The 15,933-nt window shown below is 32.9% G+C and overlaps 1 protein-coding gene across 5 annotated transcripts in view; it reads right to left on the bottom strand.

Annotated features, from left to right (window-relative positions):
- The window catches only part of TAF2 (TATA-box binding protein associated factor 2), a 98,652-nt gene that overhangs the window by 68,343 nt on the left and 14,376 nt on the right, over nucleotides 1–15,933 (bottom strand). For 4 of the 5 annotated variants that reach the window (XM_049092629.1, XM_049092630.1, XM_049092628.1 and 1 more), the window contains exons 4-10: nucleotides 11,859–11,977; nucleotides 10,503–10,644; nucleotides 9,034–9,265; nucleotides 6,748–6,932; nucleotides 5,747–5,860; nucleotides 4,321–4,420; nucleotides 2,623–2,708 (exon numbers count right to left, since the gene is read on the bottom strand). In XM_049092629.1, coding sequence (XP_048948586.1) covers nucleotides 2,623–2,708; nucleotides 4,321–4,420; nucleotides 5,747–5,860; nucleotides 6,748–6,932; nucleotides 9,034–9,265; nucleotides 10,503–10,644; nucleotides 11,859–11,977 — 978 coding nt within the window. Of the gene's footprint in view, nucleotides 1–2,622; nucleotides 2,709–4,320; nucleotides 4,421–5,746; nucleotides 5,861–6,747; nucleotides 6,933–9,033; nucleotides 9,266–10,502; nucleotides 10,645–11,858; nucleotides 11,998–15,933 lie in introns of all 5 variants that reach the window. The other variant, XM_049092633.1, reaches the window with a different exon arrangement.

The following is a 15,933-nucleotide window of genomic DNA, read 5'->3' on the forward strand; positions in this document are numbered from 1 at the left end:
AATAAATTTCATGACAATATAACTCAATGATTTCTTAGCATGAGACCAACATGACTAGGAAACTTCTAAAAGAAGAAAATTATGAAGTTTCATAAAAAACCTAAGGGAAAATTTTAATAAAAACACATGCCAAGATGCTAGATAAGAATAGTGTTAATATTTTAGTGCTCTCTAAATTCATCATAATTACAATTAATGTAATTCTAATTAATATCCCAAGGTTAAACCATATATGCACACATAAAAAACATCCCAGATGTATTATATATCAAAAAATATATAAAAATACTAGAAGAAAAGAAGGAAAAATTTTCTTGTCCTAATTCTAGGGTGGGAAAAATCTTAAATAAATAAATAAATATAAAAATAAATAAATAAATAAATAAATAAATATAAATTCCAGAGGACAAAGGCCAGACTATGTAAAAATTTTAAATTTTGAAATGATGAAAGAGATCATCAGATTAAAAAAAGGTACAGTCTAGTAAAAAAAAAAATTATGACATATATAGCATTTAAGGTGTTTAAAATTTTTCACTATTTTAAACAATGTTATAGTGAATGTCTTTACATATGCACAAGTATTTCTGTATCACAAATGTCTAGAAGTAAAATATCTATATGACAACACAGCTAGAAATACAACTACTGAATCTGAAAATTACATAAAATAACCCTTCAAAAATCACTGTACCAAATTATACTCTCACAATCAATGTGTAAGAGTAATCATTACACTTCCTTAAAAACATGGGGGCACCTGGGTGGCTCAGTTGGTTAAGCGTCTGCTTTCGGCTCATGTCATGATCCTGGAGTCCCAGGATGGAGCCCTGCACTGGGCTCCCATCTCAGCAGAGAGCCTGCTTCTCCCTCTCCTTCTGCCCCTCCTCCTACTAGTACGTACAGGTGCTTTCTCTCTCTTGCTCTCGCTCACTCTCTCAGGTAAATAAATAAAATCTTTAAAAAAATGGCATATGGAAATTTAAAGTATTTACCAATTTCATATTTATATAGTCATATGTGTATGATTGAACTACATTTGGTAATGCCATACATAAAGACACACACACACACACACACACACACACACACACACAAGGTCTGGAAACAATATACCAAATTTATACTCAGAGTTATCTCCAAAAAGAGGAACTGGTGGGAGGGAGGTATATTACTTCCAGACCTTTTTTTCCCTTTAAAAATTAAACATACAAGAGCTAAATAAATGGACAGAACCAAAGTAAAAGCATTTAGTGTAAATAATATTTATATACCATGGTAATGCTCTAATTATATGCTGGGCAACTGCCATACAGCAGGCAGTCAGAAGAAGAAAGTGAAAGGAACTAACATTTATGAAACCTGACCTCAAGTAATACAACTAACCCAGGTTAAGATGGACTGCCATTTTATACATCCAAACACATACACAGAAAGGTTATACAATTTTCTCAAATCACAAAAATAACGACAAGAATCCAAAGTTTGTCTAACTCCAAATTTCTATGCTTTCCCTCAAACTTACTCTCGTCTTGGTGACCATGTTACAACAAAGAAAAGGCTACCAGTTAAATAACTTCAAGTTTCTTAACTCTGTGGTGCTTTTAGACACTTGGGCAGCCCAGTTAATCCTATGGGTCCCTTTTGAGAAATTGCTTTCATATGCACAAAATAAAATGCACAGAATTACAAAGGAAACCAATTATAATGAAATACAGCTATAAAAATATTTAAAAATTATGATATATCAATATATGTGCTAGTTTATTCATGCACTGAATAACAAGACCTGGCAGTGGTCTATTATAGTAAAACTGAGGTGGCGGTAAGTGCAGAGTATTTCAAAATATCTGCTAACAATTATAATGTGACAGGAAAGATCTATAATTTCTACTGTTGACAAAGTCACAGCATTGTCTGTTGCCTACATTTATAGTTAAGGAAAATATAAAACGTCAGCTAATGGTTAGTGAAAATACAGAAAAGTTTTCCCATCCACTTCAATCCATATTCTCTTAGGGAATCCATGGGCACTAGAACAAACAAGATTTCCTGATAGTAACACTATTTTGCTCTAAGTGGCTGTCTTCCTTACAGGGACTTGCTACACAACGAAAGAGAGAAAGGGAAAGAAAGAAGAGAGGGTAGGTAGAGAGGGAGGCATATAAAAGAAAGAAGGGAAAAAGCAGAGACTAATTAAGTGTCTAGATAGGTGACCATTCAGATAAACAGTTATAGGTATGATGTCCTGAAACTGAAATTATCTACTTAGATTTAAAAAAATAATCAGTGGTCCATAAGCAAAATACTTGTTTCCATTATTTTTAAACTTTTCTAAGAATAGTATATATAGTAGCATCTGCAAATTTACATGGAAAAGAGGAAAGCCTTCTACTTTTTTAGTCTTTCTTTACTGTTTAATTACATCTGCAGCCACCACATGTAGTAAAAATAGTAAAGTAAGGAAAAGAGTAAATAGAGTGTTACCAGTATTTGTGGCTTTGATATTATTACGTACTATTGTTTTGGCTTGTATGGGTCTCCATACACATCCCAAATAATCCTGAAAGATGGAACCCATAACACAAGGTTTATAATATCACCTCTGAACAACAAACTTACTTATCCTTCTCTTTTCCTCCACCAAATATGGGATGTAGTAAAACTCCACCAGTTTTTAGTTCATACGCCACTATTTTGTCTAGCTCCTAAAAAATATAAAAATAGAGGAGTCCGTGAAAATTATTTTACATGCCAAATTTTAGAATTGAATTGTGATTTCTGATTTCCTGGAATCAAAATTTAAATGTCTTATAATACATTAAATGTATTTGTAAAGTAGTTTATGTTCTTATAAACAAAGCAGACTACACAGCTGGCTCAATAATAGCGCCAAAAAGCCTTCTCTCCTTTGTGACTCCAGGGCTGGCCAGCAGCCTGCCGATGTTTCCTTAATGGCTCTTCCCAACCTCTCTGATCTGTGTTCCAAGTTCATTTGTTTCTTTTCTGTGTTTTGTTTCTGGTGGAAGATTTAGACAAATAAAAAGAAATGGAGGTAAAATTATATCAGGGATCTACTATTTTAAAACTTCTTCAGTCTTCTCTAATATGACATAGATCAAAGTGGAAAAAAAAGTTTTAAGTGAAAAACAAAAGACCACAGAACTATGTTAGAAACTCGTGGCCTGTTTAAATAACATATAAGCAGTATACAGAAGTGGTAAAAAATAACAATGTAGTGGTTAAAAGCCAGGTTTGGGTTCTGGCTCTACTACTTACTAGCTGTGTAACTTTGGCCAAATAATTTAACCTCTCTGTGCCTCAGTTTCTTCACCTAATCCTCATATAATCAGCATAATAACAGGGTAGTTAGGTAGATTAATACAGTTAATAGTTATAAAATGTTTATGATAGTTCCTGATATCTTGCAAGTGCTATGTTATTTTTTTCCCTTAATTAATAGTTTCTGAAATGAAGAATGGACTCTTCTAGTTTGGATATATGAATTCTTTTATGGTTCTAGATGTTTGAAAGCCTTTATAATTACCTTTTGGCTTACTTGAGTTTGGGTTTGGATGACAAAGATACATAAAATGAGAAAAGGGGAAGATGGAGGGGTCTATTTCATAAAGATATTAAAGGTTGAAATTTTTCCACGAAGGAAGGAGTTAAGCACAAGATGAGTAAAATGTGTATGTACATGAACAGAATGGGCTAGGCAAAATACAGTTGATTTTTTTTTCTTTTTGGCCAAATCTTTAAATAATAGGGAAAAGATGTGACACTGACAGAGAACATAAATGTACTGAAGGGCTAGCCAGCATGATAAGCACTTACTATGTACAAGGCACCATGCACATTACATGTATGAAGTCTCACAATCCCCATTTACTCTTTTTATTAAAGATGAGACTTAAAAAGATTAACCAAAGTCATAAAGCTTGTAAATATATGTGGCAAACTGAAAAGCAATCTGACTCCAAAAGCTAGGCTCTATGTCTAAACAAATTTAGGAAGCACAGAATTACATTACAAACGAATAATACAAGGAGCTTGGATATATCTAACAACTAATTTGACATTGAAGGAGCTTAAATACTCTCTTGCTTAGCAAAAAACTCCTTGGAAGTCAACACTAGATAAAACAGACCATTCATCTTTCTCAGTAAAGTGAGTTTTATTTTGATGGGAAAAATTAGGTACTTGCAAATGACAGTATTTTACAATTATGAAAAGGAAAGGAGAAGTGATTTGCAAATCAGGAGAACACTAACATGTCTTGTTGACTTCTAAATAAGTAATAGATCTGGCTGTTTTTACCTCTTTAATCCAATGGCGGTATTCATTAACACCAAAAGTTTTTTTCATCCAAAGTCCATAAATATAGCCGGAAATTCCTTTCAATACCCATTCATCAGACCTATGCAAGAAGTCAAAATATATGCTTTTAATCATAAAAATTTTTTGGATAAGACTGAAGAGGAGAACAGAACAAGTTATAGTGTGTCCTTTTGTGCATTCTTAAAAAAAATGAAAAAATAATTAGAAGTTTTTAAACAAAATATTCTGTTTAACCACCTCCTCCCACTGAGTTCTACTTATCCATCCATTATGCCTTCCTCACATCTGCTTTCCAGCCTTACTTCAAGTAATGTTAACTATGTTCGTACCTTTTCCTTCTTGGCCAACTTGAGTCCATAATTGTCTGCCTCCAAGGAAATACTCAAAGTAAGGACTGCACTGGTTATATTTTTAAGGTTCACATTTGCCAATCCCATGCATAATTATCAATGGGATTCCAAGATCTAAACTTCAATTACTTATTTTTGGTTTCTCTCTCTCTTTTTTTAGAAGATTTTATTTATTTATTCATAAGAGACAGAGAGAGGCAGAGACACTGGCAGAGGGAGAAGCAGGCTCCATGCAAGAAGCCCGATGTGGGACTCGATACCGGAACTCCGGGATCACGCCCTGAGCTGAAGGCAAACGCTCAACCACTGAGCCATCCAGGAGTCCCTTATTTTTGGTTTCTCAAGAGGAAAGGGAATTAATACCATTCAATCATGTATTCATTCATATACTTATCCACTCATTCATTTATTCAAACATTTTGCCTACTATATTCCAGGCACTATTCTTCACTGAAACTATGCTATTATGGAAGAATTACATAATTCAAGAGGACTTACCTTCTGTCAACAAAAAAGAAAAAGAAACCAACTGATAGTCATGTACTATGCCTAGCATAAAGTGATCACAAAAAAAATTATAATCCTAAGGGAAGTTCCATGTATTTCTTTGAATTCCTCTCAAGTCAATCAAAACAATTAAGTGTTCTTATCTCTTACTTCTTTCAAGTATATTAGTACAAAGTTAAAACACTACCAGAAAATCCCTATCACTATTGTATGTAGAAGACTGTTATTTTGCTTTATTCATGATTTGGAATATTACCACTTACAATGAACATTGACATTAGAATTTTAACTAGTTTTCTACACATTCAAGGCCTTATATGTATAGTATTCATTTAATTTTCTAAGAAACTGTTGCTGTCAAAACTCTTTTAAAAATGATAGAACTATATTGAATTGATAGCCAAATATTTGAGATGACATTTATAATTATTTTTCTCTAAATATATATAGAGAAAAGAAAATACAGGAAAAACACACACACACACACACACACACACAAACTTTCCTAATTCTTTTTCTCAGTAGCTATAAACTATGAAATCACTCACCAAGACATTCTGGATATGAAACATCCAAAAAACTGCTGTGCCAAGGACTGGGCTAAACACCTTCTAGTCAGAGGTGTCTCATCTATAATCATAGCACTATGTAAGAGATTTGTGCTGGAATTTAAGAGAAGAAACAGTTAATTATAACCAAGAAACAAACAATGATTCACTCAAAATAAAATAACCACATTTTTAAAATAAAATTCAAGTTAGACATAAAAGAGAAAAAACGGAATATTCTTCCAAAAGCTTTCACATCTTTTCAAAATTTAGATGAAATCCATAATCTTCATTAATTTTTGCTTAAAACAAGGACTACAATGTTTCCCACTGATTTCCATGAAAAATGTAAGTATCTTTTTCTGGGGGGAAGAGGAATTATTAGCCAGAAATGGATATGTTCATCATTAACTGATCCTCCTATGAAGAGCTCTTCTAATTTCAAAACCCTTTTTCCAATAATAACTATTATTATTATTTTTTTTTAAAGTAAGGTCTATACCCAACGCAGGGCTGAACTCACAACTTCAAAATCAAGAGTCACATGTGAGCCAGGCAGTCACCCTTATTAATTTTTTGAGCTCCATTTTTTTCTTTTAAACACATTGACCCATATGATTTTGGTAACACACTCCAGAGAACACATGGGCAGTATTATTATTATTATTCCCCTTTTACACATGAGAAAATTTAGGCCCAGATAGGATAAAATGATTGAACCTAAGACATATATTTTATAAATCTGGAACTTTCCAAGGAAAGAAAGAAAGAAGGGGTGAAGGTAAGGCAGGATAAGAAAGAAAAAAATGAAGTTTTCTCTTTTATAATTGGCAAAGAGATTTCTGACATCAGTAAACTTTTAAAGATGCTAGGAAAAAAATCCATGAGACAACCAATATATAATCTGTATGATTTTTTAGTGCATAAACAGAAGAGACTAAATAACCTATCTTCAGATCATTACCCTCACTTGGTCATTTCCAATCTTAAGAAATACCAACCTAAAAATGCTCATGGAAGCATAAGCAGCCACTTCAACATAAGCCTCATCAATGAATACAGTTTTAAAACAGGAGTAAGGGTATCGGCATGTAAGAATTTCTTCATAAAATTCAAAAACTTCATGAAGATATGACGTAGTATGTTTAAGCAATGGAAGAAGTTGAGGTAAACAGAAATGAGTAACCTGAAAATAAAAAGGGCAGAAGATTACTAAATGAAAATGCTACCTTTAGTATTTTAAATTTCCTATCTCAATTGTAAGGAAAACTTCATATAAATCCGTTTAACAGCAATGAGGTAAAATACTAGTGTGAAATTAGTAATTACTTTTATTGACTATGTTTACAAAAAAAGTATCATATTCACTGTACTTGAAAATTAAACTCACGATGGATTTTAAGTCTGTGAAATGCTTAGATCCAATAAAAATACAACTTCAGTTTGAAATTAAAATGTCTTCTGCATAAGCATACAAAGCAAAGATTTAAATTTTCCAGGCTTATTGCAAACCCACCTTTGATTCACATATAGCTAACCTAGTGAATACTGCACTTGTCATAGTACTACATGTCCCACCTTGGACATGGTCACTCAAATATCATGTACCACCTCCTCCTATGTTATTATTCTGTGCCAAATCAATGGTATCAACATTGACGGAGATTAAATATGAGCTAATCTTTTTGAATTGGACAGAAGTTTGATCGGAATGAAGAGGTAAAGACAACACCTCAAAGTCAAAGATAGAAAGATATATGGTATGGTCAGGAGAATCTAAGTAACTACTGAATACAACAAACCAACAGGAACGTAATAGAGAAAAAAAGCTAGAAAGGAAAATTAGGGCCAAATCCTAGAATATCCTGAAAGTCATACTACACAGTTCTGATTATTGCAGGATTGTGGAGTCAAGGAAAGTTTTTAATGTATGATAAAAATTATTCTTCTAACAGTGTTAAAACAGATTAAAGACTAATATACATGAGTGAATGAGGATCTATGTATGATTAATGAATGGTCAAGGGTCCAAACTGCATCATTAATTAGCACTCTTCTGGGGTACACAAAAATCAAAATGCTATTCATGAAAAAAAAAAAAAAAGATTCACTTTTAGAAAAACATACGTGACAGACAATCTGATAATGCACTAAAAACTATTTGAGACTGAGAAAGACTAAGTGGGCTCTAAGTATCCAAGAAAAATACTTCTTAACTATCATTTACCTTTCTCTTATCCAATGGCTTGGAGAGGGGGAAAAAATTATTCCAAAATACTAAGTAGGTACTAATCAAATGTTGATTTTAAGCTGACCATTTACCAAAGATATTAAAATTCACTGCCAATTTTATCAGTGAATATATTTTTAAGAGTCACTGTCAAGCCAGCAAAAGCAAAACCATTCATAAAATATCCTGAATCTTTTCCACCAGTGATTTTATAAATCTTGTCAATTTCAGGAAGACAAATATAAGAACAGACTGAGGAGCTTACTGACAGTCTAAACCTAATCGCCCTCAATTTTTGCTTACACAAAGAAATACTGTTGAAACAATCATGGTCAAATGTATATCTTAGCTTTATACTAAGAAATAAAAATCTAAAATTAAAAATGTTAGGGACAGGAGTAAATAAAAAGAGACTTATTTAAATGTTACTTTAAATAGGTACAGAAGTAGAAAGGGCCAATAACTAACACATCACTTCCTAAACACCAGAAGTCTCATGCTTGGGGAGGCCTAAAAGCAGTACTTGGTCTACCAATTAATATACAATTTCTGGCATGATATGGGATAGAAGAACACTGCAACAAGCCTTAATGAGAGTGTTGACTAGAATTCTAAACTCTGCTTCAGCCTTATCTTTTTTTCCTCTCTATGTGCTGAACTGAGAACAAATCTTGTTCTTTAATTTTGAAATTGCAGTATTTCAGATTCCAGAGATGGGACTGTAACATTCATAAACATATGTCAAACAAAAAAAACAACATGAGCATAAAGTAGTTACATATATGGACTCATACTAATCAAAGTACACTTGACACTCCTTTGGAACTCTAAGCTCTCTGTTGAAAAAAATCTAAAACTTTAATATATGAACATTTTGAAAGGATTTCATTCATGAATTCACATCATTAAATATATCAGATAAGGAATCCTTTTCTCTCTAGTGATATTCTGGATAATTGAAAGAAGAGTTAGGAAAAACTCAATATTTCATTACTATCCTTCCTTTTATTAGAAGTGAAAGGCTGGGAGGAGAAAGGAACATGAAGCTATGACTTACCTCGTGCATATAGGGATCTACAAGTATTTCAAAAGGTCCAATGGCCAAAGAGATATTTGATGCAGCTGTTGGAATGGTAAGCATGTAATGAAAGGTCTTCTTCCTCATATCATGGGTATAGACTGTCTCCACCAAATCTCCATTAGAAACAGCCACCATTGCGGCATCTACTGTAAATTCTAATTTCCATGTACATAATTCAGAGTATGAATCAACACATGGGAACCAAAATCTAGAAAAAAATATCACCAGCATTAAAAATATAGTGAAAATGTAACCTACATTGTTTCCCTTACTTATAAGTTATTCTAACATTTGTAGAATATGCGCAAAAAGAAATTTCAGGTATTTCCCTAGTGAGCTTTTCACTGTGTAACTTGAAAGAATCTAATTAAAGATAGAAATTTCCTCCAAATATTATTTGGCAATATTAAGAAAATATATCATATGATGCTGCCAGTTCAAATCCTTAAAAAAGAGATAATTCCTAGCTTTGAATTTTTAAATTAAAAATTATTTTCACTTGCAATATTCACATTAGTCAGTTTTTATGTAGTATTCATTTCTGGAAACTAAAAAAGCTTATAGTAAAGTTTTAAAAAACACAATATTCAGAATCTAATCCCAAATTGTTTTTGGAGATTAGATGGGATGCACTGTATAAATCCAAATAATGCTAGTAAAGCCAGACATAAAATTTCTATTCCCCTTTCTATCAAGATCAGATTTTACTACCTGCTAGAGTATGTATCTGATATTGCAACACAAAGAAGTCTAAGACATCATCCCTGACTTGAAGGAGTTAATAATCTGAGGATCACTAAAAACAATCTAAAGAGAATGCACATAATTCAGTAACATACAGTGAGCTATTGAGCTTTGAACACAAACTACAATTATACACAACAATGAAAGTAAATCTTAACTACCATAGTGTTGAACAGAAAAAGACAGATATCAAGAGCATAATGCAGACACTTCCATTTATATAAAGTTCAAAAGCAGGTGTCAAGCTATGCTATTTTAGAAATCAGAATAGTGGTTAACCTTGGGCAGGAGGACATTAGGTGGGCAAGTAGTGAATTGAAGTGGGTATGAGGGGGGATCTACAATGCTGGTAATGTTCTTTTTCTTGATTTGAATGTGAATTACACAGGTTTGTTCACTAATTTCACTAGTGAAAATTCACTATTATTTACAATTTGTATAATTTTCTGTATGTTATTTTACATCAGTATAAAGTTAAAAAATAAAGAATTGAGATGATTTTAGAACAGTCTCTTTTTTGAGAAGGAAAGAGAAAAGGGAAGACAGAACTAAGAGGAACGACTAGCGGAAAAGATTCAGAAGAGGTAAATTTGAGGATCAAATTCATACTTCCCATTTTACACTAAACATATGTATTGTGTATACACAGAAAAAATGCAACTGAAAAAGGAAATTAACTGAAATATATAAGAGTAATCTACCTTGTGGAATTTTGATACCCACAAGAGAAAACATGAGCACCTCTCTCTGCCATACTTCCCTCAACACTGGGTACCACAAAATGAAGACCTCCTTTTGGCTGATCCAAAGAAAAATTGATGTGTATCTTTAGGACCTTTAATTCTGCAACAAATAAATATATACATACATTGATATGTAAATATATAATTAAGTAACAGCAGTCTATATAATAAGGGCAAAGACTTACACTAAACATAAAATGGGAATCGAATCAGTTTTATGCGAAAAACTACACTACTTACCCTAGTTTAGGCTCTCACCTTCTCTCCACCTAAACTAACTCAAGAGCCCGCCTCTACTGATGTCCTTACTTCCACTCAATTCTAGCACTGCTAGCTGCATTCTCCCAAAATATGGCTCAGGTCATGCCATATCCTCATCTCAACATTTCTGATAATGTTATACTGCCTAAAGAAAAAAGTTCAAAACTAAATCCAATGCAAAACTTGAAAAATAAGGACCTAAAAAGCCCCCCAGATTATTAACCCTAGTTGACTTTGGGGAGTAGAAGTAGGGGGTGAGTAGGAAAAGCTACCTGGGAATTTACATAATCCATTATTTATTATATTATCTTTGATATCTACCTAACGCATATATGTTGCTTTCATAAAATTAAAAGGTTTCTTTTTAATTTCCCTCAAAGCACTACAACCATACGAGCTCCAATTTCTGAACACGAAACGATAGCCGTCTAATTGGGCAACCCCCCTCAAGAAACCCCTGGCCAAACATACAAACTATTAAAAAGAAAAAAGTTTACTTCTTCATCTGGTTATAGGCTAAATAAAAGAGGTAAGTTATATATAGTAATTATAATAGCTGTGACTTTATACAAAAGAAAATGATTTAGATATAATAAGAGTGTGCTCAAAAGTGCAGACCACAGAACCCTATGTTCTAGCATTGACTCAACTACTTATCAGTGACCTTCAATAGTTCACTCACTGTCTGGACTTCAGATTACTCTTCTGTAAAAGGAAGGAATTGAACCAGGTGATTTTTTAGGATTCTTCCTGCTATGAAATGCTGTAATTCTAAACTGCTTTGACACTCATGCAATCTTAATTCTTGACAAATTATTCCATCCATCCAATTCTTTTTTTAACTATCAACTTTAAAAACAACAGTGAATAGGTTTTTTGTCACAGCCCTTAATTGCTATTTTCCTATTAACCAGTAATCCTTAAGAAAAAAGTTTCCAATTTCTGTATATTTCAACTTATTAATTTGTAATTATGGCATCATTAATTTTCATGTGAAAGTTCAGTCACTGAGTCTAACATGATTTTACAGTCAATATATTTTTTGTATTTTACCATCAACATGTTTCCATAACTCTGATGGAACCTTTATGCAAAGTTCTCCATTTCCTGCGTCAGGATCCACAGCACTAACTGCAGCTGCATAAGCATTGGAAAAATAATTAAGATTTCTCCTGGAAAATACAAAAAGAGCCTGTTTTAATAATAAACCAAACATTTCACCAAATATTTTCTTAAATATTTGGTAGCATTTGTTAAGTATATCATTTTATGAGAATACTTTTTAGCCAAGTAACTATTACTCTACCCACCATGACAAAACCTATTAAATTATAAATACAATGTCACATATAGTCTATTTGGCAAAGCTATGGGATTATTATGATTACCATATCCTTCATTAGTTTTGGAATGCTAAAGCCACTATACTTTCATGATAGAAGTGAGAACAATATATGTAGAATTGAAGAAATAATTATTCTTCATCAATCTGGCAAAAATTTTATTGGATTCAAGCTCTACAATCTGACAGAACTTACAATGTTTAAAACAAGTGAGAATGGGTATCAAGTCCTCAAAATGTAATACTACTTACCTTCACACCCCAGTGCCTGACAATATAAGCTTAAGGAAGGAGGGAAACTTTTGGCTGCTTCACTGTTGTATCTCCTATATGCCAGGGGGCTACTCAATCATTTAAGAGTTACTTGGCCTTATTTCCCATTAGAGGAAAACAACACACAGATGTCTTATGAAATATTAAAACGTCGTTCCCATCCAATTTCTAATTTTATTTCACAATTTATTTTTCTTATTTTAATTTTTTAAAGATTTTCATTTATTTATTCATGAGAGACACACAGAAAGAGAGAGAGGCAGAGACACAGGCAGAGGGAGAAGCAGGTTCCATGCAGGGAGCCTGACGTGGGACTCGATCCCGGGTCTCCAGGATCAGGCCCTGGGCTGAAGGCGGCGCTAAACCACTGAGCCACCCGGGCTGCCCATTACAAACAATTTACATGTGTGTGTATGTATATATATATAAAAACAGACCTCCCTCCACTTACAATGGAATTGTATCCCAGTAAACTCATAAATTGAAAATATTCTAAGTTGAAATGCATCTAATACACCTAACCTACCAAAATATCATAGCTTAGCCTAGCCTACCATAAATGTGCTCAGTACACTTACATTAGCCTCCCATGGAGCAAAATCATCTAACACAAAGCCCATCTTATAATAAAGTATTGAACATATCAGGTAATTCATTGAGTACATTCACTGTACAGACTGATTACAGGAAAAATAAAATGGGAAAAGCCATTAAAGAAAACAAAGTTATACACCCTGAACCCGACAGAGGCCATTCTCCTTCCATTTCTATCTCTCTACTAACTAGAAAGATGTAGTAACTATAGCCTTTAACTACACAACATAAGATTCTAGAAGCACTTAGACTTCTCAATAATTTCAACTATTTCTTCCTGTTAGATAAATATGTAAAATGTGTAAAAGCCACAGGACCACAATAAAAATGAACAACTCTTGTTTTCACATACCATCTATTTTTTTTTAAAAATTATTATACAGCACAAATAATTCTTTTTCCTTTGGTATATAATTCTATAAATTCTTACACATGTGTAACCACCACCACAATAAGGATGCAGAACAGGTCCATTACCCTAAACAGTCCCTTGTGCTATGATGCCTTGTGTCAAATAAATGGGAGTCATACAGAAAGCAATCTTGTGAGGCTGGCTTGTCTTACTCAGTACGCCTTTGAAATTCTTCTCAGGCATTACATGTATCAATAGTTTCTTCCTCTGCACACTGAATAGTATTCCACTGTATATAGACTGGACCTCAGATTATTTATTGTTTATTCATTCAGCCACTGAAGAACAATGTGGGTTGTTTCTAGCTTTTGGCTATCACTAATAAAACTACTATGAATAACTGTGTATTTTTAATGTGAATTTAATTTTCATTTTTGTAGTACAAATACCCAAGAGTGGGACTGCTGAATCAGATGGTAAGATACGTTTAGCTTTATAAGAATATGCCAAACTGTTTTCCAGAATGGTTATACCATTCCACATTCCCAAGTGCCAGTTACTCCACATTCTTGCCAGTGCTTAGTTAACATACCATCTAATTTTAAAGGCTACTCTGTACATCCATAGACTAAAATTTCTTTTTAATAAAATTTCAGAAACATGAAAGATAGCTGAAGAAACCTGTAATTTCCTCCCAGTTTTCTGTAAAATTAAAAAAATAAAAGACAATCATTACATAAAAAGCCAAATTTAAACATTACCTATTAGGCCACTCAGTTTTTTTATGGGAAATTATTCTCACTTAATCTCCTCATTTCCTGAGAAGAGGTAAAGTGGTCCAAATAAAATGGTGAGTCATTGTAAGTGGAATCTACTGGAAAGTCAGTTTTGAGGAACAATCTTCTCATGGTTTGGATTTCAGTGTTTCTTTTCATAATATGAATCAAATCTGTCTCTTTTCAGAATAACCTTATTAAAGCCAAAAATCACAGGGCAAGATTATAGTGTTTTCAATTTTCAGAATAATAATGACTGCAAAATATTAGTATGTCCTTGCCCTATAACCACCATCCTCAACTTTCAGTTCCCAATCCCCATCCCCTCCCTCAAAGCTTAAAGAAACAAGTAATGTTGTATGATACTGAAAAACTAGTAAATTAAAGGTAATCAAAAGAATTTTCTCCAAAAACCTATTATAAACATTTATATTGAAATAATTTGGTAATTCTTTGTCAATAACATATACTTCTTAAAACTATGGGTGCAGATTTTACAAAACTGAGGATTCAATTATTTGTGAACTTTTTCTCTATTTAAAAAAAAAATCATGGAAGTACAATACACATCAGAAAAATATATATGCTCTAAATATACAGCTTAACAAATTTTCACAGAACAAAAGCAGCCAGTATGCAGAGCAAAAACATAACTTTACCAGTCTCTCAGAAGCCCAGCCCTCCTATAATCACTAATCAAGCCCCACCCCCCACCACCAAGTGTGTCATTCTGACAACTAAAGTAACAGATTAACAACTTAATAGACATTTTCTTGTGTTGGACTTCTTTTACTTAATGTCATATCTGTGAGATCCAGACATATTACTGCATATAGCTATTGGTCATTCATTCTTGTTACTGTTTAGAATTCCAATGGTGTGAAAACATATCACAATCTATCTCTACCACTGATGAGTCTTCAGGTAATTTCCAGTTTTGACTATTACAAATGCTACTGTGAACATTTCTGTACACATTTTTTTGGTGAACATATGAACACATTTTTATTGAGTACATACCTACAAATAAGACCTACATTAATCAGAGTATGCATATATTCAACTCAATTTACATTTCTATTAGCCGTGTTTGAAAGCTCTAGTTACTCTACATTCATGTCAATACTTGGTTTCTCTTGTCTTTGGTTTTGATAGTTTGCACACAGGAAAAAAAAAGAAAGAAAAGCCAGCAGGAAAAGCCATTTTCCAAAAATGAAACCAATTCTCAAGTTAATAAAGACTACTTCTTAAAAATAATCAAAACAATATTTGATATGATAGTGTGAAGTAAGGTTGCTTGGAGAAAACTGTACCTGAACAGGTTTTTCTATGAAAAAGTCTAGGGCATTTCACTCAAGCTCAAACTTGAATGAACTACTCAAAGTAGCCAATTGTCTAAAATTAACAACACAGAAAACAATATGTCAGTCAGAATACAGAAAAAAGGGAACCCTCTTAACTGTTGGTGGAATGCAAGCTGGTGCAGCTACTCTGGAAGACAGTATAAAGGTGCCTCAAAAAGTTAAAAATAGAACTATCCTATGATCCCGCAATTGCACTACTAGATTTGAAGGGGTATATGCACCCCAATACTTATAGCAGCATAATCAACAATAGCCAAATTATGGAAAGAGTCCAAGTGTCCATCAGCTGATGAAGGGATAAAGATGTAGTAGATATATATAGATAGATAAATAGATATCTATATATATAAAGAAAAAGAATGAAATCTTGCCATTTACAACAACATGGATGGAGTTAGAGCATATTATGGTAAGTGAAATAAGTCAC

The sequence above is a fragment of the Canis lupus genome, chromosome 13, assembly GCF_003254725.2.
Source record: "Canis lupus dingo isolate Sandy chromosome 13, ASM325472v2, whole genome shotgun sequence".
NCBI classification, from domain to species: Eukaryota; Metazoa; Chordata; class Mammalia; order Carnivora; family Canidae; genus Canis; species Canis lupus.